We start from the raw sequence: 24,016 nt of genomic DNA, 5'->3' as shown, positions 1-24,016 counted from the left end.
TTTGGCGTTTTTTTTTCTTCTTCTGTGTATGCATCAATACTTTCATTACATACTGAAGATGTAAACGACGCTCTCTAATTACATTCGAACAAATAATCCATAATTTATAACTTTTCCGTGATCAAATCGATAGAAGAAGAAAGATGATGCAACCAGTTTGATCGACAAATGTATGAAGTGTATGCTGTTTTTTTTTCTCCAGTAGCCCGCTTGCTCATCGTAAGCTCAGAAACCATCTCAGAGAAAAACTCACCATTAATTCAAAGAAAAAGTCACTTTTTTGCACTCTTAACTTTATTTCGCGCAGTGCATCTTTTGCTGATATTTCGATTGAGTTTTTATTTTCGACGTTCAGTGCAATGAAATAAATGCGCCACAAAGCGATTCGTTTGCTTTTTTTCATTCTTCTTCTTCTTCTTCTTCTGCTGGTTGCAGTTGGTCTACATTATGACTTCACATTTTGGATCCATTGCGATGCGATATCTTTTTTCTGTTTTTTCGTTTTATGCTTCATATTTTAACATATTTCTCTCGTCAGTTTATATAGAGACAGAGAGCGAGATAGAGACTGAGTGAGCGGAAGTCTGTGCATTTTTCAGTTTTACCTTGTAAAATATGCAAAAAAAAGCATTTCTATGGATTTTATAGCCTCAAAAGAATCGTTTGAATTCATTCCATTGGCGAAATGAGAGACGAGCAAGATGCAAAGTGAGCGAATGAGTGAGCGAGAGAGCATAATGAAAAGAAAAGAAGAAAAAAACACACGTTCACACACTTTCTATCCGAACTACTAAAATGTTATAAGTGTGTTGATCATCTTTTATTCGGCTCTTGATACTTAAGTTGAAATATACCTTGTTCACAACCATCATCGACATAACTCCCTTTCTTTTTGTTCCGTTTCCCTTTTAATATTTCTGCGCTCTCTTATTTTCTCCTTCTATATGCATATTCTCAATTTGCTTTTCCCGTATTTTCATTCGGAATGTGGTCGTTTTCACTCTCTCTCTCTCTCTCTCTCTCTCTCTCTCTCTCTCTCTCTCTCTCCTACTTCCAAGATGAACTTATTACACACAATTTCCATCGATTTTCATATTCAATCGAGTGGTAGTAGAGAATATGTTTTCTTCTTTTTTATGTATATATGGAGATGTATAAATTCATCCAACGATAGATAATTCGTTTGGGAAAGAGAAAAATCATGTTAAAATGGAAGATTTTTTTTAAAATAAAATGTAAAATACCACCTCTATATCCATCGAGATATTGCACTCAAAGTGAATGAACCGCAGCAACATGAAATACGATTTAAATGAAAAAAAAAATTGCATTCACCACAAATGGAACCATCATTCGGTGTAGTGATAATGAAAAAGGCGGTCAAATCGATAACTATTACATAAAACTCCATATATACCGTTGAAAAGAGTACGTATGAATTAAAAATATTACGCCTTGAAGAATTGGAAGCGTCGGAAAAGTTGTTTTGCCACGCCAAAACCAACATGAGAATTAAATTTCAATATTGAATTCAGGGAATTGATTCGAATCAAAGTGAGAGATGAATGAAAAACAACAACAACATCTAATGCAAGATGAATTTGCTTTATGTTGAATGTGTGTGTGCATAAGAAAGATATCTCAAGCAACCAAGCATGCACACGGCCCATCGACGACTTCAATTTTATTTTCATCATTACTATAGGATTTTTTCTGAATCTCTCTCTCTCTCTCTCTCTCTCTCTCTCTCTCTCTCTCTCTCTTTCCAAGACTCTCTCCTCGCTCTTTGTTGTGAATGAGCTCATGACTGTGTCTCGAATGCCCTAATCGTTTGCACCATTTTTCCGTTCGTAATTTTTCTTTCTCTCTTTTCGCTCGACATTGAGATATGTCGAACACCGTCAACAAATCAACGGAAAATGGTTTACCAATCGAATCGTTTATACGTGTGTACAAGTAATCGACAATATCGATGAATGTCGGTAGAGAATGAAAGCCCATTGCCGTTTTTATGTGAAATAAGTAGTAGTATTTCGATAATTTTCTTTCGCTTTCAGCTATATTTATACGAATGTTTGTATCGGTCACACTTGAATTTAACGCACATCAATTCGATGACTGATACACAACAGCGGCAACAACAGCAATGAGAAAAGCTGAACACCGAAATGGAATAAAATAAAAATAAAACCATGAAAATGACAAAATACAAATCCAACCTAACGTACAATTCAAAGGCTATCGAAGGCCGAAAAATAAGAAAGGAAACCACCGGCCCACCACCGTGCAACCGCTTTTGATCCATACTACTAAACGAACCTAAATAAACATGTAATAACAATACTAACAATACTAACAATAATAGTAATAATAAAAGCGACAATTTTCGTGCGAAAATGTTATTATAGGTTACCACTTTAGTTATTGTGAATTGCCACAAATCGATCCAAATCGAAGTAAATAATAATCAAAATCGGTCGAGTGTGTGTGTGTGTGTGAATGAGTTAGTCGTTGTGGGTAAAAAGGGCGACAATGAGGCGATATGATTCAAAGTGGAAGCACTTGGGGCTCGGTTGAAACGGGATGTGTGTGTGTGTGTGTGTATGAGCGACGAAAAGCCAACGAATAAAAAAAATATTTCGCAATGTGAGACAGTGAATGGACGAATGTGAGGAGACACACAGAGAGAATAAGGGAAAACACTAAAGAAAAAAAAATGGAATGGATATGAAACGAAACGTAAAGCGAAGCAAAATTCATTTTGAACCACTATAAAATGTTGGTAGACTTGTATGGCCGGGGTGATTATATGACTGCCGTTGGTGATTTTCACTTTACACGTCATTCGCATCGAGGCGGCAAGTGTGCCGGTGTGAGAGAGAACGAAAGAGACAGACAGACAGAAACAAATAAAGACGGCAGCGCAATAACACGTGTTCCAAAGAGATATTGGAAATGCTTTGAAATTAGATTATTAGTATGTGGGAAAGCTTCATTTTTATGCTTGGTGGGAAAAGTGCAGTCCATTAAAATGGAATCCGATTCGCAATCGGAATTCGAATTCAAAAAGGTTATGAAATTTTATAAGCAGCATTTCTGGATGATATAACCGTCTCACATATGTGATTCTTCCAAAACCTTCATACACCCATCCAATTCTTTACTATCATTTGCCATTTATTAATATTTTGTATGAACATTCTCCGTTCCTCCCAGATATTATTATTTTCTGTTCGTTGTTTTTTTTCCTTCTTGCCATCGACTTGCACTAAAATGACCATCGACAATTCAATTGACGAGAGAGAGAGAGAGAGAGAGAGAGAGAGAGAGAGAGAGCGAACATTTGTTGGCTTTGGTTGAGCTCAAGCACTTTGTGCGAGAAGTGTCCGTCGTTTGCCACATTCAATAATAATGATATCGACCGTTTTCGATCAAATTTAATAAGAAGATTGAGATCAATTGTTTCATCTTATCGGTTTCATCTCATTTTCCTTCTATTTTGTGTCATTTTGAAAAAAAAAATGAAAATAAATACTAGGAAGCGGATATCGCAATTGCACCGATGACCATAACAGCCGAACGCGAACGAGTTATCGATTTCAGTAAACCGTTTATGTCGCTGGGCATTTCGATTATGATTAAAAAACCAATCAAACAGAATCCGGGAGTATTCAGCTTTTTGAATCCACTATCGCAGGAGATTTGGGTAAGTCAGGCAACAAAAGCAGCCGCCACCACCACCATCATCATCATCATCGTCCATATCCGATATTAAATCCGGATATTACAATATTTACATTTCGTTCAATAAATTTTCACCATGTTAATCTGGGCTTTATCATTTTCTATTTGATGTGTTTATAGATGTGCGTGATATTCGCTTATGTTGGCGTCAGCATTGTGCTTTTCATTGTTTCAAGATTCTCACCACAGGAATGGCGGATCGTTCAATTAAATGGTATGATAGTAGCGCTAAGCGTATTTAAGTATATAACATGCATGAATGCATGTGAAGCGCGCGCTAGATGCTTCTCATTTTATTTCCTCAATATTTAACCCTCTAATGCATTATTTTTCCCTGGGCTGGGAGTACTGGTACTTGGCTGATATTTGGCTATAGATATTTAAAAAAATAGATTCCTCATGGTTCAGTCAGGAAATGCGATTGACATAAATCAGAGGACAATCAAATCCATTGTTTAAAAGTGTCAAAAATGTATCTAATTTGAAGTTCGAATAATTTTTTTTGTCAAATTGAGGCGGTTGTATGCATTGGAGGGTTAACCAAAAAAAAAAATCGCCGGTCGTTTTTGGATGTGAGGGATTAATTTTTGAATCAGCAACCATCTTGAATTTTTAATTGTAGCCCTTGTTTTTCAATACATGAAGCCAATTTGGTATTTTGTGCGGCATTTCGCCGCTCGTTTATTTGATAAAATGTGTTGGTCGCATTATGGTGTGCCGGTGTGTGTGTGTGTGTGTCGGTGCTGTTGTACAATCGAGCCATCCAAATATTGTGTATAATTTTTCTATATGCATATAAAATTGGGATGAGCTTGGTTGGACGCAGCATAATGACGAGACGAGAGCGATATACACATACACACACAAAGTGAGAGAGAGTGCACACAAAATCCAAACATGTCCAAAAACGACACGGGGTAAATCAAATAACACTAATTGATGAAAATGTGTGTATGTGTTTTTCATTTTTGGTGTACCGATAAAGGTGACGTGAGCCACATATCAGGTCAAGTGGCCACTCAGCCAGCTGTTAATGAATTTAGCATATCGAATTCATTTTGGTTTACATTGGGTGCGTTTATGCAGCAAGGTTGTGACATATCACCGCGCAGCGTGTCCGGCCGAATTGTTGGCTCGGTATGGTGGTTTTTTACGCTCATCCTTATTTCCTCGTATACCGCCAATTTGGCCGCATTCTTAACCGTTGAACGTATGGTAACGCCGATCAAATCAGCCAAAGATCTTGCCTATCAAACGGAGGTACAGTACGGAACACTCATGTCAGGCTCAACAATGGACTTTTTCAATGTAAGTACAAGTACATACTACAACTACTGCAATACCAATCGAAATATCAATAGGTTCTTTGTCAAAGGGATATAGACAGGGAGGAATAATACATTGCAGCAGCAGCAGCAGCAACAACAGCAACAACAACAACAAAAAGAACAAGAATACCGGAGCAAAATGAAAATGCAAATTGGCCAGTCAACGTTGAAATACGATTAAAAACGTTCACATCGGAGCACGAGGCATCCAGTAAAAAGACGATCGCGAGAGAAAGAGAGAAAGAGAGAAAAAAATATGAACGAACAAACGAACAACCGACCGACCGACGAAGAGAATGTTTCTGTGGAATCTGCGGGCGCATACTGCAGAACAATTCGAATTAATCTTTCCATCCTCTGTGCGGTGCGGTGCATATTCGCAGTGGGAGAATGAGAGACAGAGAGCCGCACTTCTTTTATGGATTTGAATATGTCGTTTTATCGCATTGCTTTGACATAAATTTGAAAATATCAGCAAATTGACATGGTTCAGCATGCAGAAGCAGATAAATCGACCCGATGTGTATACATATTAACCGATGTATGTTCTGCAGCTACATACAGCCAAAATGAAAATACGAATTGAACGTAGCGAAGGAAAAAAAACTCCACATACACATAGACACATACAAAGGCAAGTGCAGCAATGACAAATCAAATAACGGATAAACGTAAAACAACAGCCGCTTTTCTTATTGAATGCTGTTTTTCGCATAGTTTGTTCTGCTGAACACTCAACATTCATCCAACTGCAAAGAGCCGAACATAGCGAGCGAGCGAGCGAGAGAGAGAGAGAAAGAGAGAGAGAGAGAGAGAGAGAGCGAAACGACAGAGCAACAGAAAAAAAAAACACATCACATTCCAGAACTTTTTTAATTTTCTCTGGCTTTTGGTTTTCATGTGCAAAAACGCGAATGTATATATATACACGTCATTCAGTTCGTTTTGTATGTTTGTTCACAAAACTTCAATTCAAAAGAAATATCGCGTACCGTCAAAGAAAGCATTGGCCCGAGCTGAAAAAAAAACCAGCCACGGCAACAGTGAACTGCACACACAAAAAAAACCAGCACCGATAGCGTTTTTGCAATGTCAATGAGTGAAAAGCGAGAGAGGGAGAGTGAGTGCAGAAAAAACACCGTAAAGTAAATGGAAAGAAAAGGCAGAGTCTGAACATAAACATAAACTTTTTTAAATAAAAGCAAATACATTGGGAGCAGCAGAAACCGAGCTCACAAAAAAATAAAAAAAGAGCGAAAAAGAATTAAAAGAAGAAAAATTCCAGCCCTGCCATGGGTTTCGGTGAGGATGGAAGGTGCAAAAAAAGTGTAGCCCACCATCGAATTTCAAGTAAAATTGCTGAAACTGATGCGGGATCTCGGTGTCGTAAATGATTCAAATCTGATGGCACTGTGTAAAGTTTCATTTGCCATTCACTCTATTATTATTTGTTTTCGTATTTCACTTTTTATTTTTTATGACCGTCGATCCATTATAATTTTACCCAGTCTATTGCCGTCCGTCGACTAACCGACCGACCAGCCAGCCAACCAACCAACCGTTTGCGCCACCCAACACGTCCCATTTGTTTTCGGTGCGTGGCCTTTGTTGTGCGCCTTAACCTTGATTGCATTTTTCGGTTTGACGAAAATATTTCTTTGTTGATAAAGACACGCTCTAGCCGACATAAATGTAGCAATTCGTGTTGAGCACCTTTTTTTCTCTTCTTTTCGTGTCACAGTGATACGATGTAAAGCACGCAAATCCACCCTCCAAAGAACAACACCAACAACAATCAGAAGAGAGAAAAAAGCCGACGACGAAATCAAAACAAAAATCCGACGATTCATGACAATTGCGTTACCTATTTGAAGATTTATACAAAAGGTGAATCGTAAAATGCCAACAAACTGACGGCACAAAATAAAAAAAAATAACAACTACGGAAAATTGTCCATGCAAACTCAATTCCAAAGTGTTAATGTGTGCACACAGTTTCAGGAGTGGAACAGAAACAGAAAGACTGAGAGCAAAGTAAGAGCATGAGGGAGAGAGAGAGAGAGAGAGAGAGAGAAAGAGAGAGAGAGAAAGAGAGAGAGAGAGAGAGAGCGAGTATTAGCAAAAAAGCGCACACATACACAAACGACTGTTGAAAAACACATTCAATCAGAGGACCTCGGAGCCGAAGTCAGAGTCAGAGAACGGGAAACGTTTTGTGTGATACAAATACAAACTGCAAGGTGGCAAGGCGAATGCGTGGATATTTCACGTGAATTAAGAGCTACCATTAAGAATTACAACAGCCAATAAAGTTTTTATTTTCCACAGAATCACAAATTGCTTCGTATAATCTCTATTTCGTCCATTAATTATTATTCTTATGCTGCACGTTGCTACAGCGTGTTGGCTCGCTCTTGAATCACCGTTTCCAAACAATGGATAGAGGAAGAGAGCGAGAGAGCGAGAGAGCTACCAAACGAAGTGAAGAGGTATGAGAGAGGGACGAAAGCCTATTCACAAAACTTTTTATGACGAGTCAGAGAAAAAAGGTTAATTAAAGCATCGAGACGCAACCGAAGATTGGACAACCACTTAAGCATTTTTGCCGTTGAATTGCTTTGCAACGCATTTCACACGGGACGACGTAAACACATTTAGCCGACTCAAATGGAAGTTGTCATAATCTTTTTTATTTGCTACGAAACAAGAACAAGACATGAGTGAGAATGGGAGAAGGAGAGACAGAACGAAAAAAAAGAACAACATCAACAACTCGAATCACAGATAATTATCGCACTCTCGTTGTTTAGCATACCATTTCTTTTGTAATTGTTTGAAGAAGGAAACCCTTTGCAATTTCACTTTACCTTTTTTTTTCTTGGCTTCGACGTCATTCCTCGCTGTCGCTTAATTCAGAGAAAAAACAATCGACAATGTAATTTGTACGCTTTAACCGTATATCCTTTTTTTTATTCGCTTCAAAGAAATCACCGATTGATTTATACGCCCACATGTGGAAGTACATGGCATCTCGGCCCGAAAACTTTGTCAATTCATACGAAGAAGGTATCCAACGTGTGCGTAATTCCAAAGGAAAATATGCACTTCTCATCGAATCACCGAAAAATGATTACACCAACGTACGAAAACCATGCGACACTGTAAGCAATTTTTTGATTATATGGAAAAATCTCAATTGACACAAGCAATGGTATTTACCGATTTGTATTTTTGTTTTTCATTCTAGATGAAAGTGGGCCAAAATTTGGACAGCAAAGGATTTGGCGTTGGCACACCACTGGGCTCACCATTAAGGTTGGTTAATCTGAATGATTGCATTTTAATGATTGTTCCAAATTTATTTTCGTCAGAATTTTTTTTCTGTCATACTAATCGGTGTTCAATCGGAATAACTCAAAATGAAAGCAAAATCGATTTACTTATTGATCATTCTCAACTACACCACTATGACACAATTTAAATCTAGTGATTCATCAGTAGCGACATTTAGAATGCTCCCGCGTCTAATTGAAATGAAAGAGAGAGCTAGGTCTTTACAAGTAACACGGGGGAAAAAAATTATGCGCAAAACTTTCGATACTGATTTGAATTTTTAATGGGCTAACCGCGTGCGCAATTGCATCACATAAAACCGTATGTCTTCAGTTCATTCTATTTGAGTCGTTTAAAATACAAACATTTCAATTTTTCACTTCTTCTGCGTTGCATGGCAATTCGAAAAGTTTTGTCGGTGGCACAGTGATACAAATATTAAGAAAGAGAAGGAAGAAAAAAAGACAGAATTAAGACACACAAAAAATGTCTTCGGAAAAAAAGACAACGACGACAGCAAAAAAAAGGCACACACACAACGCTGGCACATGAAACAAAAAAATACTTTCAAAAGTACTTACTAATTCCTCTGTCACACAAAGCAGTTCATAAAAGCAGCGCATTTCAAGTCAATTATTCCAAGAATTTAGTTTACTCAAATTCAAAGAAAAGCGCACAGAAAGAAATCGAATACACACAGAGTGGAAGAGCGAGACTGAGGTAGAGTGAGCGTGCACAAGACACAAGTTTATTGCAAGCGACTTTGTTCGTTTTTCACATACACGGTTTGTGTTCACAGGACGTCATCCAAAAAGTGGAGCAAAAGATGCACAACCATCAGACAGATACACACGAAGAGCAAGATACATAGAGAGAATGAGAGAAAGCGAGGAGACTAATGCAAATTTTAATAAAGTCATAAATTAAAGAAATATTTTTTGATTAAATACATTCATAATTTTCTACGTTTCTCTCTTTTTTTGGGTAACGAACGACAGAGCACGAACAAAGCGAGCGAGAGAGAGAGATAGAGAGAGAGAGAAAGAGAGAGAGAGAGAGATAGAGATAGAAATGGTGAAAGAAAACCGACTAAAAACGAAGAATGTGAGCACAAAACAAAAATGATAATACCAAATGAGAGGAGAGCAACTTGAAGCGCACACACATACATAAACAGAATGAAATGAAAGGCAAAAACGAGAGGGACGGAAAAACAGAGAGAAAGAAGATGCAATTGCCATGGCACACACACACACACACACACGCAAATGGTAGTCCCTTTTATTGGTGCATCACACGAAATGAGATGGAGCAAGAAAAGTGAAAACCGAAAAATTTCCTTGAATAGAGAGGAAAAAAAGCGGAACGAAGAAAAATGACGACGACGGCGAAAAACAAAAGATATTTTACTTTTGCCGTAAGTAAGTAAGTGCTGCAATTGCAATTTCAACGCAAAAATGCTTTTTGCACGCAACTCAAATATGCAACCCAAAAAATGAACTCACAAATACACATTTGTACTTGCCATACACATTGTACAAACACACAAGAGCGCGTCACTCTTCTTCTACACTTGCACAAAAACAACCATTCGCCTCTTCCGTTTTCAGCCGTCGCTCTCCCATATGAAAATGTGCCCTTTTCCCTTGACGCTCATTTTTCGCCCCATTCTTCGACAACGTCACCCTTTCGTTGTCGTCATCATCGTCGTCCCCTCCACGCTCCTCAACGCATCACGCGACAAGAGTTATCAGATAGCAAGAAGAGAGCTTTTAGATAAGGAGTGGAAATGAATTCATAAAACTACGACTGCAAGTAAGAGAAAAATTAATAAGAGAAGGACGAAGAAGGGTGCACAAGTAACCGTCGGTAAAATGCAACGCAATGTTAAGTCATAATAATAACAATTCGCATAAATAATCGCAGTGGAACAGAACATGTATGTCTATCTACCGCCGAAAGACGCAACATTCCTGCTCTCTCTCTCTCTCTCTCTCTCTCTCTCTCTCTCTCCCTCTCTGCGCTTAAGTGTATACGGTACTTGATACTACCACTTTGGTGGCACTTTCTGCCTTTGTATTCGTTATGTTTTTTTCTTTGTTTTTACAATTTATCTACCCAAAGAAATTAATTTCAAGTTGAAGACTCACAGGCAACTGGGCGAACACAAGTGAAAAAAAGAGAGAGAGAATAGTGTATGGCACACGCATACAAACATTGTTTTCGCGACATTCAAATGCGGGTGACTTGGATTTGTATGCGTTCTGTATTTTTTTTTGTTCGTCTTCGTCCTATTGTTTTGTCCTTGTAAATGCGCGCGACCTCGTTCACACTAACTCTGTTCGTCACATGCGAGTAACCGTGTTTCGGTGACATTCACTGAGCAAGCAACTGAGCAAAAATGTGACTATACACTGTGCAAAGCGCGGCTGTTGCCATTCAACTTTTCCTGTTATAAAAGCATCAAATTATGCTTTTTGTCATTACAATTTCGTCGCCATCAACCACTTTGAATAGTTTTCTCTTGGGCTGTTTGCATCTCACTTTTTTTTTGCTGCTACTACTGCTGCTCTCGAGCTGCCAAGTGTGTGATTGTGTTCAGCATTTCGAAGTCAACTGGCAAAAAAATATGATAAAATCAGTACAGAACTATTTGCAAACTTCCAGGGTCCTGAATGTCTAACTTTGAACATACACGCGTGGAAAAAAAAATCGCCCGACTTAAGATAAGCATTGAAAAATTGCATCTTTCATAATTTTTGTGGCACATAGTTCAGTGTGCAGGCGGGGCGCGGAGCAAACAAACAAAAAGTGATCGACGGCAACGATCAATGCAGTTTTGCAGCGATAGAGTAATCGATACCTATTTATCAATATCAAAAATGATGATGGTAACCTTGGAATGCTCCTTGTGAGACTAGATGACATTTTGATTGCATCGATAAATCATGACAAAGTCAACATCTATTTTCACAACTCTTGTTCATCGCCACCACTACTGTTGCTCCCACTCTTTGAAATGCACTCTGGCTCTCTTCTTTTCTAGTTTGTGTTCCGTCAAATTACTTGGCGTTACAATCGAAATCGATTTCCGTGCCAGAATCACACTGTTGGAGGGTTTTTTTTTGGAATGGCTCACTCAATGCAAGTCGCACCAGTCACTTTAATACCGGAAAATGAAAATATCATCATTATTATTCTTATTATTACTCATAATGGCTTTTGTAGCAGCACAGTTCAAACTGTGTAAGAGCTATTCTTTCTCTCTGTCTCATTCCGTCTCCCTTTCTCTCTGCCTCTGTGTATGGTGCATAACAGAGAACCAGTGTCTGTTTGTCGCAATTCTATCTCTCGCTCTGTGTCTCTCTCTATTTCCACCTGATTCCACCCAGTTCCTTTTTTGCTTGTATTCCTTTTGTATGCTCTCTTGAGTCATAACTAATATTACATTTTTGTTTTAAACATTATTATGATTTCCGTTTGCTTCCTGTCACCCAAGATTCCATTTTCTTTTCATATTCGCATCGAAGCGAACGGGGGAAGAGATATGGAGCAGCAAAAAAAAAACGAAGAAGAAGAAAGCAAGACAAATATTGCGTTTATTTCTTGTATTTTCCCTTTCGGTTTCGCTTTTTGCCTTTTCCATCTTGCAATTTTATCTCTAGTGTGTTGCACTAGTTTCATCACTATCTCTCCGTACCTCATCTAATTCTATCTTTCTCTTTCTTTCACTTATACAATCTTATGGGCCACTAGAGAGAATTGCAACGTGATTTATGTATTTATACTCATATATATATATATATATATGTGTGTGTGTATGTAAGAGGCAAAAGTATCTTCGCGCTTGCATTTGGTGCAACGCATCACAGAGACACAATATTCCATTCGCCGAAGAGAATTCGATCGTAGAAAGAGAACCCATATAGCAGTCCTACAAAAATGAGAAACAAAATCAGCCAATCGAGTGTTTTCTAGAAAGCGATCGAAGTAAGCAAACGAAATGAAGCCGATAAAAGAAGGAAAAAAAAAACGCACATAAAGACTGAAATGCAAACGGAAAAAAAGGGAGAAAGAGACGTAAACGAAAACCAAACTCAAGCGATACCAAGCCAGCAAATAGAATAGTACGGGTGGAAAAACATCACAAAATCGAATGACGATTAAACAAGAGCAAAAAGTGTAGCCGCTCGAGCTGAGCATGTGTGTGTGTGTGTCTGTGTGTCTGTGTGTATTTCGCTTTCTCTCCGCACGAATCGAATGTCAAGATGAACAAAAGGATTGAATGACGGGTGTAAAGTGCGCGCGACAGATAAACCAATGCACATACACATGCGGATAGAGAGAATCGAATGCAAATGCATCGAAATACACACGTATATTGCATGCACGTTCAGTATGCATTTACCAAATGCCGTTATGCACGTTCCCACTCCATTCCAATCTATCGAGCTTTCTCTCTCTCTCTCCCCCCCCCCCCTCTTTTCTGGCTCGAACCCTGCTTTTGGAGACAACTCCACCGATGGCTAGAAATAAACGAAAAATCGAAATAAGACCAGAAATAGCAAGAGAAAAAAAAGAAACGGAGGAATACAAAAAAAGAGATTCGATGAAAGAAGAAAATTTCCGTAGAACGTTTTCTGATAATAACTTCTGTTTCTATTCCTTATTCTCTCGAATCGCATCCGTGTTTTGATTTCCTCGGAATCCGTTGCGTTTTTCCTGTTTTTTCCATCCCGCTCTCGGTTTCCCCAGCACCAGCACCATCAGCACCATTCATTCGCGATTCCGAATCACATTGCCATTTCCAGTGGATCTCACATACTTGCGTGTCTATCGCAATCATCCGCAACTCTCGACTCGCACATTGTGTGTACGTACAGTTGCATTCGAATATCGCGTCGCTTTTGCTCTTCTCGTGTATCGTTTGATATTCCACTTTTTCACTTTGTTCGTTTATTCTTTGTTATTGTTGGTTTTTCTTTTCTGCGCGCTTTCTATCTCCTTTTTTCAGTTAATTTTTTCGTCTCTTCCCATCGCTTTCGTGAATATATCATTGTACTGGATACTAAGTAAATGTGGATTACCATGTTGTTCGACTGGCTGTGTGAAGGCATTAAATTATGTTTTCAAATGGCGAGTATCGGATTGTTGTTGCTACGCTCATTTCATCGCAATCTCTCTCATTCTCACTCTCTCTCTCTCTTTACCTCCCGCTTGCTCGCTCCTTGCCTTGCTTCTTTTTTTTTATCTCATAGCAGTTTTAGCTGTATAGCTTTTTTTTTATTCCAATGCGCCACTCTGCATTCAGGCAACTCCATATTTTCATTCTTTCATCTATAATAATGCTCATAATAAATTCCCTTTCCAACCATGGATTCCCTAATAGCAAACGTATAATCATATTATTTCTCTGCTGAATTCCCATAACGACATAAACATCAGCAGCATCACCATCACCACCACCAGCAGCAGTAGCAACAACAACAACAATAATAATAATATTGTGCCCAACAAAAACGCTTCATTTAATTAGTACATCGTTTCTCGCATTGACATCTATAAAATCAAATGAAACCCTATTGGAGGTTAAGTGAAGGCATTTACGCTTCAAATGCATTCGACATTCATTCAGTTGGCGCGCTCAAGAGAGAAAAATATGCGATTTCATATTTTTGCAACCAAAGAGAATGAGATTTATATCTAGAGCTCTCTCTGTGTGTGGTGTTTTTTTCATTAGCTGCTGAGTTGCTGTTAGGGGGTAAAATAATTTTTTTTCATCTTTTATATCTGCACGCATCAAGTAATAACTTAGAAATTCAATGGTATGCATGTAAATCCGAAATATCCATGTATATTCAACAATATTCATCGTGAACGACAAATGAATATTACTGAATATACATAGATATGTCAAATTTACGTGTATACGTATGAAAAATAAAAATAGTACTGAATCAAACCTTCAACCATAAATTTGAACGATTTTGGTAGATAACGGTGAATATTGGAACATTTTTTGACATTGCAGTCTAATGAATATTATTAAATACACATAGATATTTGAGATTGACGTGCATACCAGTAAATTATTGCAGATTGTATAGTCAAAAAATGTTCCAATATTCACCGTAATCCACCAAAATCTGCCAAAATCCTTCAAAAGTGGTTCAAATTTTTGGTTGAAGGTTTGATTTGCTATCATATTTATTTTTTTAGAGTTATTTGCGTTCTGCAAAATCGCATGAAGCCCCTAGATTAAAGCAAAAGTTGCGTGTTACTTTTATTTCTAGTTGGAAAAATGTTTGTTGTTGTTGTGCACACACAAGCATATTTTTGTCGATCGTTTATTTTGAAATCGTTTGCTGTGAAATGGAATCGGTTTTGATTATTCATCTGAAAGTTTTGGTTCCTAATTGAGTAAATATCCGTGCAACCACTGAATATTTTAGCTCCATAAGCCATATCAATACATGTATATCCATTGACACAAAAATAGATTGAAAAATGGTGAGCTGCTTTTTTAGTGTTGTTTTTGTGTTTTCTGTTTATCTCGATACACGAATACACACACAAATAAATCCATCAAATGTGAGAGAATGGCAGTAAAAACAAGTTCCGGCTTAAATAGAGAATAACACACACACACACACACATGTAATCTAATCGATGTTTGAAACAAAACTATAATTCCAAACATGACAATTTTATCCACTGCTGTAAGATAGCAATATTTTTGTGTTTGTTTGATGGGAGAGAAAAACACATAGCCTTCGGATTAAAATTGAACTTCAATAAGTATTTCCGTCCATCGTCATATAGTCGACACTCGGATTTTTGCCCATTTTATTGACAAAACTGAATGCAAACCATTTTTTTCTCCCCCTCTCTCTCTCTCTCTCTCTCTCTCGTCAAACTAATGTCAATAAAAGAGAAAAATCCATTCCGAACACAGAAGATTTACTTAGTTTGTGTTTTCGTTTTTGGGCAAAGCTTTTGCAATCAACACATTTTTTTGTTGTGCTTTTTAATTGAAATGATTCAAAGAAAATGCCAGTTTTAGATTATCAACGATTTTGACTGGGCCGTTTTTTTTTTATTTCCTCCAAAAGCATTGACATATTGAAATGTCCGAAGAAAAAAAATTGTGTGTATACACTGTCGTTTCCATGCAATTGAGTGTTTGTTTATACAGTCGGTCATCGGGTTCTGGTTTTTGGGGTGTTCAGTAATGTAAACAGTGTGGATGAGGGCCGGTAGCACAAAAAAAATGTTATTTACACGCTTATACAAACGAAACATATTCAAAAATATCATTCATTTTACATTTTATATAAATAAGCTCAGTCAAATGTGAAAAATGTTTGGCATGGCTGTTTTTTGGGGTTGGTCTCTTCAATTTTTGTGAATGTTGTTGTGACAGCACAGTGGTCGCAGTAGTGGTGGGTGAACAAGAGACGGAGAAAGAGTGTGACCATACTTTTTAATTATTAATTATGAATAATGATTAATGAAATGCAATAAAACACTCAAATGAATCATGTGCGTCCGTGTGTATGTATGTGTGTTTTGGGTGGCATCGAACAAAAATTCCATCCTGCAGGATTCACATGTGAAATACTTGAAAAATTGTATAATGTCATAATTTGGTATGTGTGTGTGTGTGTATGTTTGTGTTTGTGCAATATGCATACTCGATCATTTGCCATAGTGTGAGTGAGATAGTGGGAGAAATTCCAATCGAAAAAAAACAAAAACAAAATGTACGCGTTTTCCCGAAAATCTGATGAATTTGTCCAAAACATCGTTTATAATCAATTCGAATATTAAATTGTGTGTTTTTTAATTCGATCCTGCATTTTCCTGTGGAACTTATTTGAAGTTTTAATTTGATGACAGACTTCCACTTAAAATCCATTGGAAGAATGCATACTTTTTTTGTGTGGGCACGATGTAATTTGTATTTATTTATTTTTTTTATTTCGTCCATCCCCTGCGTCGATTTTCTGCAAAGCCAATTAAATGTCACAATGAATAAAAACAACCCAATCCGTGCCATTGTCCAAACGGGAAGAAGTTAAAAGGTTCAAATTATGTTGTATATTTAAAAGGTTGATTAATTAGTTGTCTCATTATGTTGTATTTTTTTCTGAGTTCATCATAAAAACCGAACGCTACGAACGAATAAAAAATTATGATTTTGAGGACAGTCTGTCGGAGCGCAACACCAACAATACCATCATCATCAAAAAATAGCAACGACACGAGCGCTGTGCCAAAAACCATTTTTTTGGCATTTTCATTAAAATTCATTTTATTTATCATTTCTATGTGTTTAACTGTTTGTCTACAATATTGATGTGCCTTGTATATTTGTGAGCACTTGATATTGCCGCTAGACCACAATCATTGATATGATATGTGGGATAGATATTCGGTATGATCGTCGCGGAACACTCTCTTTCTCTCCCTTCATACAAAAAAAAAATCGCGAATGAAATAAAATAAATTAATATTTTTTTTTCTCTGATGGATGCCGGCGACGGTGGCGCTGCTCGGTGTGGTAAAACTACACAAAGTATCATATTGTAACGCGTATATCAACAAGAACATCGTGTTTACATTTGGTTACAATTATGATTTAACAAACATGAGCCTCCAATATATTGGGCCGCTTGTAAATGCAAATCACAACAGCCGTATTTCAATCTATCAAAAATGCATGATAATAATTTAAAATGAACACAAAAAAAACGTGAGAGAAATAACGAAAGAGAGAGAGAGAGAGGGAGAGAGAGAGAGAGATGGAGAGGTGAAGGCGAAAGGGAGTACCGATGCAATGTATCAATGCGATTATACACAGTCAAGTGGAAGGCAAATACAGTTGGTCGTGGTCAATGAAAGCCAACACAATTCAGCATCAGATTGCATACAATTAACTCGAGTTGATCGATGTGCAATTATGTGTGCGATGCCCACCATCAAACTAAATAATTTAAACGCATTTTGATTTAGGATGAATTCCACCTACCTCGACTAATTTGCCAACCGATAAAGAGAGAAACGATTTGCAATTGATTTATACTGAATACAAAAATCCATGTTACATCACATTCTTCCTAATCAAATGTTCTTGGGTATTTTCTTTTTGTTTTGCTTACAGAGTGCCCATAAATTTGGCCATACTGTCGTTGATTGAAAGTGGCGAATTAACGGAACTCTTCAATAAATGGTGGTTCGAAAATACCGAATGTGATCCAACGGAGAAACAAGAAACGTCACGCAATGAACTATCGCTAAAAAATGTGGCCGGTATTTTCTTCATTTTGATCGGTGGCTTAATTCTATCGCTGGTCGTTGCACTGTTTGAATTCATACTGAACAAACGAAATAACGATAAATTTGTGCAACATCATCAAACGCACACGCTCCATCACAATCATCAGCATCACCATCAACAAGCATCACAAACGTCACAACAAATGCAAACGCATTCCCAGCACATGCAACACAATAGCGAAGCACTCAAAACCAAGTTAACAATGCAGCCGGGCTGTGAGTATGACAACAATGGCACAGCGGTAAGTACAAAACGAGCGCGATTGCAATGAAAATAAAATAATTGACAGATAGAGATGGAGAGAGAGAGAGAGTGAAGTGGTATTGATTGGAGTTAGACCGTGCATTCGATTTGAATCGAAGGCATTTCTGCATAAAACCATTTCAAATGTGTTAAATTTCTCTTATTTTTCTCTTCTTCACTGTTTGTTCATGATTCGTCCGTATACATACACGCGCGCACCCTCGCTCATTCGTCCTCTTTTTCTGAACACACAGTATTACTCGGCCAGCACACAGTCAGCGGTGGCTCATTTCGATGGTGACATGCAAAATCCCCAGCAAATTTGACAACAAACCCACGCGCACGACGCACGCATTTTACAGCAGCAACGTCCATCACCGATCATCGGCACAGGAAATAGTACTATACGTCGTTCGGTCTTAACGGCAACCATCAATCGCCAGCACCAACATCAACATCAATTGCATCCCGAAATTGACACATGATAAACATGAAGCGAATAGCAGCAACAACAACAACAACAACAACAACAACAACAACAGCGATAACAACACACAACGATTCCATTCGCATGTTATATACCTCCGTAAATAGCAGTGTGCGACTATGTCATTTGCTCATAAAATTGAGGACATCAAATGAATCATATTCAACTCTTTCGATTTACTATGTATAAATACGAATCAATCGCAAACGCATTTCCCTTTAGAACATCCCTTACTCCTCTACTCCACCCGTGCTCCCGTCCCCGTCCCCATTCGTACACGTTTATCGAAATATTTGTACCGGAATATTTTCAATGGTTATTCTGATTAAAATCTCAATGATACTTATATATGTGTGTGCAGTGTGCAATGTGCATGTGCCTATGTGTATGGGCATTTGTCGAACATTCCGTTCAGATATTGTGGCTTTTGATCTCTCGATGTGGCTGTTTGCATTTAAGATCGATTCGCTTTGAGAACATAGTTTTTGTTTATCATTATCGAGGCCAGGTTCCCACAACCAAATGCATACGCAAGATGAACATACGCTTATCAGTTTGCTCCCATTATTTCCGAATCGGCCCGGCCCATTGTAACAATTACGGCCAATTTTCCGAAAGCTCATTTCAATGAGCTTGGATACTGTTCCCTTGATGTTTAACCATTGTAATTGAAACCTCATCACATCCAGCAAATACATAATAATCGATAAATATATGTTCATGGATAGATTTATTCGAGAATTCAAATTGATTTTACTTGACACTAAAATTTCAAAGCAAACACACACGTACACGCATACACACTCGGTTGTATCCAGCATATCATTTGACAAAGTCGTGCATCGATGCCAAAGTGATGTGTGTACGAATGGCGGGGATTTATTTTTTTTTTTCCTTTCTTTTTTTATTTAATCGAATGTGAATCGAATCCGATACGCTCTTAAATCCGGAAATATTTTGCAAATGAATTTACGTATTGTAGATGTAGAAAAAAAAAACGAAATAACAATCAAATGAGCATACATTTTCCATATACACTGCCAAAATACAAGACAAAACATAAAACGCACACATTGCGAAATGACGTGTATCCTTATCTTCAGATAGGAAAACAAACAGAAAAAAAACTGATTTACTATTCGACGATCGAAATGGATTGCGGAGAAGGTGTAACAAGCGACGATTCGCATTTCATCTCACACTTAATATGGTTAGTCTACACAGTAAACACAATGATTCTAGCAATGTTGAGATTTGACACTTAACTTTGTTTTAGTACCATTTGCTCTAGAAAAAGTTCAAAAGTTCTATAATAAATACATGAAGCTTTGATTTGTGATTTAGTACATTTTACACTTTTTCTAGTACAAATGGTACTTAAATAGATTTCAGTGCCAAATTTCATATTGCGCTTCTAAAAGTTAGAACCATCGTGTTTACTATGTACAGTCAATCCGATAACTAAGATTCTAATAGATAGATTTAATTCAGAGTGGTGACAAGTTAAGCAAAGGACGACCGAAATAAAAGAAGAGGAAATAAAATACTAGCCAAATCAGGCTAGTAAATCATGCGTGTCACAACAACTTGGAAGAGTGTGAGACACTTTTTTCCACATTGCAAATGTGACAAATGCAAGAGCACAAGTTAGTAGCAAAACAACTATATAATGGATTAGAATGTAAATAATGGTAATCATCGTCGTGGTGGGAGGTTTTCTTTTTGTATATGAATGAGAATAGACTGGACAATTTATTTTCAATTGTTGGTATAATATTAACACAAAAAAAAAATGTTATATTGTTAGTTTTCAAAATGAAAAAAAAATGAAAAAACAAAACTGAAGTTAGTGAGAAACAGATTGGAAACGGTGTGACCGATTCGATCGATCATTTCATAAGGCTCTGAGTGATTAGCATATAGGTTAAATGGGGATAAAAAAAACCAGACAAAAACAAATGAGAAAGAAAAGAAGAAAAAAAAAATAATCAAAAGAAAATGTTCGAAATTTAAATGTATATGGCAAACATAATGGCCATTTATCACTTATAAAACCTAAATAATTTGTCGTTTAAGAGAACCGTATGAGATAGAAAGAAAACAAATATATCAGCTATAAACATTTCGTGCTTCGGACAAGACAGAACAGAAAGAACATTTTGCAAACGAAGTGACACACAATTTTTTTCCGTTCAATTTATATCATAATTTCGAAAAGGCAACATTTCCGGTAGCATAGCGAATTCATCAAAGCGAAAGATAAATTCTATTTTGTAAGTTCAGTAGAAAGAAGAGGAAGAAGAAGAATCAGCATGCTATTAAAAGCGATTAAAACTCGGGTATAATCCAGTGTATGGCAGACACTATCTGCAAATTGCATTTCTTGCTAGCAAAAAAGAAAAACAAAACAACCAGAAATCATTTGTCAAAAGAGATAGAGATGGAGAGAAAAAAAATGTAGTTTATGTTTCATACATCAGACACTGGGTTATACCCTCTTCAAATTATGTGTGGTATGAATCAAGAATTAATCATATTGTATGTTTTAATATTTCATTAATAAATTTACGATAAACAAACAACAACAAAACATTTACAATTTAAACATTCATGATGTACAATGTACCAAACGGTTGGTGTAGTGAAACGCACGCGCATTTCCACTTAACCCATTCGCTCCATTGAATAGCTCGGGTGTGCAGTGTGCACACGGTGTATGATGCACATTACATTATCCCGCACAGCTTATATGGTTGAATCTGCGAAAACAATAAAATAAAATAATACAACTAATTATAATTGACAAAGGACTGATCTAAATCGTATATCGCGCTTCAATGGCCACGATGAATAATAGAATCATGATGTGTATTAAGTATTTAAGTATCAGATTGTCGAGGCAGACAACCACCACCCACACACACACACACACACACACACAAACACGCTCAATTTTAAACCAAACATGCTCCGAAACGGCGGCATCGCTAACGGTGGTGGCAATAGCGCAGCGCGGTGTATGCAAACTCAACAACCGAACCATGGTATATCATCATCATCGATTAAACATACTACAATTACATGTATTTGAATAATTGTAGTAAGACAACAACAACAAAAAAAAACATGCGAATAAAAGAAAATTAATAAATTAAACCAAAAAAAAGAGAAAATAAAGCCAAAAATGAGAGAAAAAAATAAACCACTAGATTTAATGATGAACTACATTCGAATTATGTACATGAAATATTATCAATAACGCATTATGCATATAAATTAAACGCATACACATAACCTTTACTGAGCATTAACAACCGCAACCAAACAAATTGTATGTCAAAATGGACGATTTTTATGTGAAATATGAGATTTAACTGAGGACAAAAAAAAACAACCATACACACAAACAAACTTTTATGTATTAAGTGAATCAGTTTTTGTTCATTTTTTTTTGCATACGTGAACTACAACATACAAAATAAAATGAAAAAAAAAGACAAGAAAATCCATTCATACACATGGCAAACAGATTCAAAAATCTAATTCATACACATAATAAACTAAACAACACACCAGAGATGGAAAAAGAAAAATATCCAATGCAAATATCGTAATATACAAAATTTACTGTTAATCTTTATCATTATATAAATATATTAAATATTAAAAAGCCAAAAAATAAAATCAAAACTCTGTCTTTCTCTCAGTGTGTATCATTTTTAATTTTTCAGAGTGCATGGTCATCATCCTTGATGAGAATAATCCATTCAGAGCATCAAATTTCCCATTAATATTACAAAACTAATGGTGGATGAGCATCACTTCGTCATACACAATTTTCTCCGATTTGAAAATCTGATGTAATTTGGCTCTGCATTAAATACACCTTGCTTCTATTTTATTTATGAGGAGGAAGAGAGTTAGTCGTTGGTTGCTTATGTAAATTATCCGAAAAAAAACAAAATGTAATCAGAAATGTTGTCCATTGGACGTTGAATGAGAATAGTTCATAGATAAGTTGTGCTGTGTCAACAACAACAAAACAACTCAAAATATGACTCTAGTTGACAGTAAATTGCAGTGGATCCAAAGTTTGGACGGTTTTATGAAGCCTTTGATGAAATGTAGTATCTGACGGAGACTAATGAACGAATCGATTTTTGTTTTGTTTCTTTTCGAACGTGTAACTCAATTGAAGAGCTATAATTCACCTATGTCATTTTATCTGCTGAATTCAAACAAAAAAAAAACGTTAATAACATCGACAAAGTATAGAAAATTTGTCGCGTCTGTGTCATTTTTAATGGAATCCGATAACATTTTATTCGTATTCAAGCAGCAATTCGAATGTCTTATGTTGACTTCAAACATGATTATAAATGTCAACTCGTTATTGCAATTCTTCTCATTTTCTTATTGTATTCCTTTTTTTTGTTTCTTTCTCTGGAAGTATCTCCATCTCTCTTTCTCTCTCATTCCATAAAATGAAAAAAGCTTCTAGCTAAACAGTGTTTGTGCGCGGAAAAGTAGTGAATAGCGAAAACATGTCTTAATTATCCGATTATGGTCAAGAAAACAAACGATTTGTCTTTAGCTAGCAACCGGTACGAGAGAGAGAGAGAGAGAGAGAGAGAGAGAGAGAGAGAGAGAGAGAGAAAGAGAATGAGTAAGTAACTTGGGATACGATTCAATTGATGCTATGTCTGTACAGTTAGTCACTCATACATATGAGTGTGTAATGCATTAATCCATTTGTGAAGTGGATGCTATATTGCGTTGCTGTTGGTGTTGGTGAGTCATATCTCGAAATTTTATATTCTGCGGAAAAGAGAGAGAGAGAGAGAGAGAGAGAGAAAAGGAGCCATGTCTGTTTGTGCAACTTGTAAAATCTTTGCTCGACTTCAAAATCAAGAGCGAAGTGGATGTATTTCAAGTCGCAGTTCGTGCAATGGATAGACAAATAAATTATAGATAAAAGTTATTCATAACATGAACTCAAACTTGGGATTTACTTTTCTTGTTCTCGTTTGGTGTGTCTGTGCGTTAGTCGCTACTTCATTTTGTTGCATCTCTTAAGCCATTCTTCATCAATGCCATCATCATCATCATCATTTTATCCATTGATATAGTAAAACCCAGGATAAATATATTGCATCTCTATTTTGCTTTAACACTTTCTCTCATCAATTTGCGCTTTGACGTGCGCGCGCGCGCACGCACACATCTCTGTCGCTTTTACGAAAATCGAAATTGAAATCGGTGTTGGCTCTGACTTTTGTCTCTACTACACCCAGAAACTTCAATATAAAATTTCGCCGCTCTCATCTCCAGCAAATGCTTTTATTATTATCTTAGCACAATCATCACTTGGAATCTGTTTTTATTGAGTCGAATATTGCCGAGCAGTAGCAGCTGCAGCGTTCTTATTCAGAATTGCGTATATGGTACGCAAACAAGTCGAGTGCTGGACGGCAAATAGTTTTACATTATCAAACCGGAGAGAGAGAGAGAGAGAGAGAGAGAGAGAGAGAGAGAGAGAGA

The 24,016-nt window shown here is 36.9% G+C and overlaps 1 protein-coding gene across 2 annotated transcripts in view; it reads left to right on the top strand.

The window, feature by feature from the left end:
• Window positions 1-20,404, top strand: part of LOC129576479 (glutamate receptor 1-like) — a 186,822-nt gene extending 166,418 nt beyond the window's left edge. For both annotated transcript variants that reach the window (XM_055461669.1, XM_055461670.1), the window contains 7 exons: window positions 3,539-3,706; window positions 3,865-3,958; window positions 4,730-5,052; window positions 8,057-8,233; window positions 8,320-8,387; window positions 17,569-17,986; window positions 18,243-20,404. In XM_055461669.1, the coding sequence (XP_055317644.1) occupies window positions 3,539-3,706; window positions 3,865-3,958; window positions 4,730-5,052; window positions 8,057-8,233; window positions 8,320-8,387; window positions 17,569-17,986; window positions 18,243-18,314 (1,320 nt within the window). In that variant the 3' untranslated portion in view covers window positions 18,315-20,404. The remainder of the gene's footprint in view (window positions 1-3,538; window positions 3,707-3,864; window positions 3,959-4,729; window positions 5,053-8,056; window positions 8,234-8,319; window positions 8,388-17,568; window positions 17,987-18,242) is intronic.
• The last annotated feature ends 3,612 nt before the right edge of the window (window positions 20,405-24,016 follow it).

The sequence above is a fragment of the Sitodiplosis mosellana genome, unplaced genomic scaffold (genome assembly GCF_009176505.1).
Source record: "Sitodiplosis mosellana isolate CC-2019 unplaced genomic scaffold, AAFC_SMos_1.0 Smas_scaffold_6191, whole genome shotgun sequence".
NCBI classification, from domain to species: Eukaryota; Metazoa; Arthropoda; class Insecta; order Diptera; family Cecidomyiidae; genus Sitodiplosis; species Sitodiplosis mosellana.
Note: the sequence above shows the minus strand (reverse complement) of the source record. Positions and strands in the feature narration are given on the sequence as shown.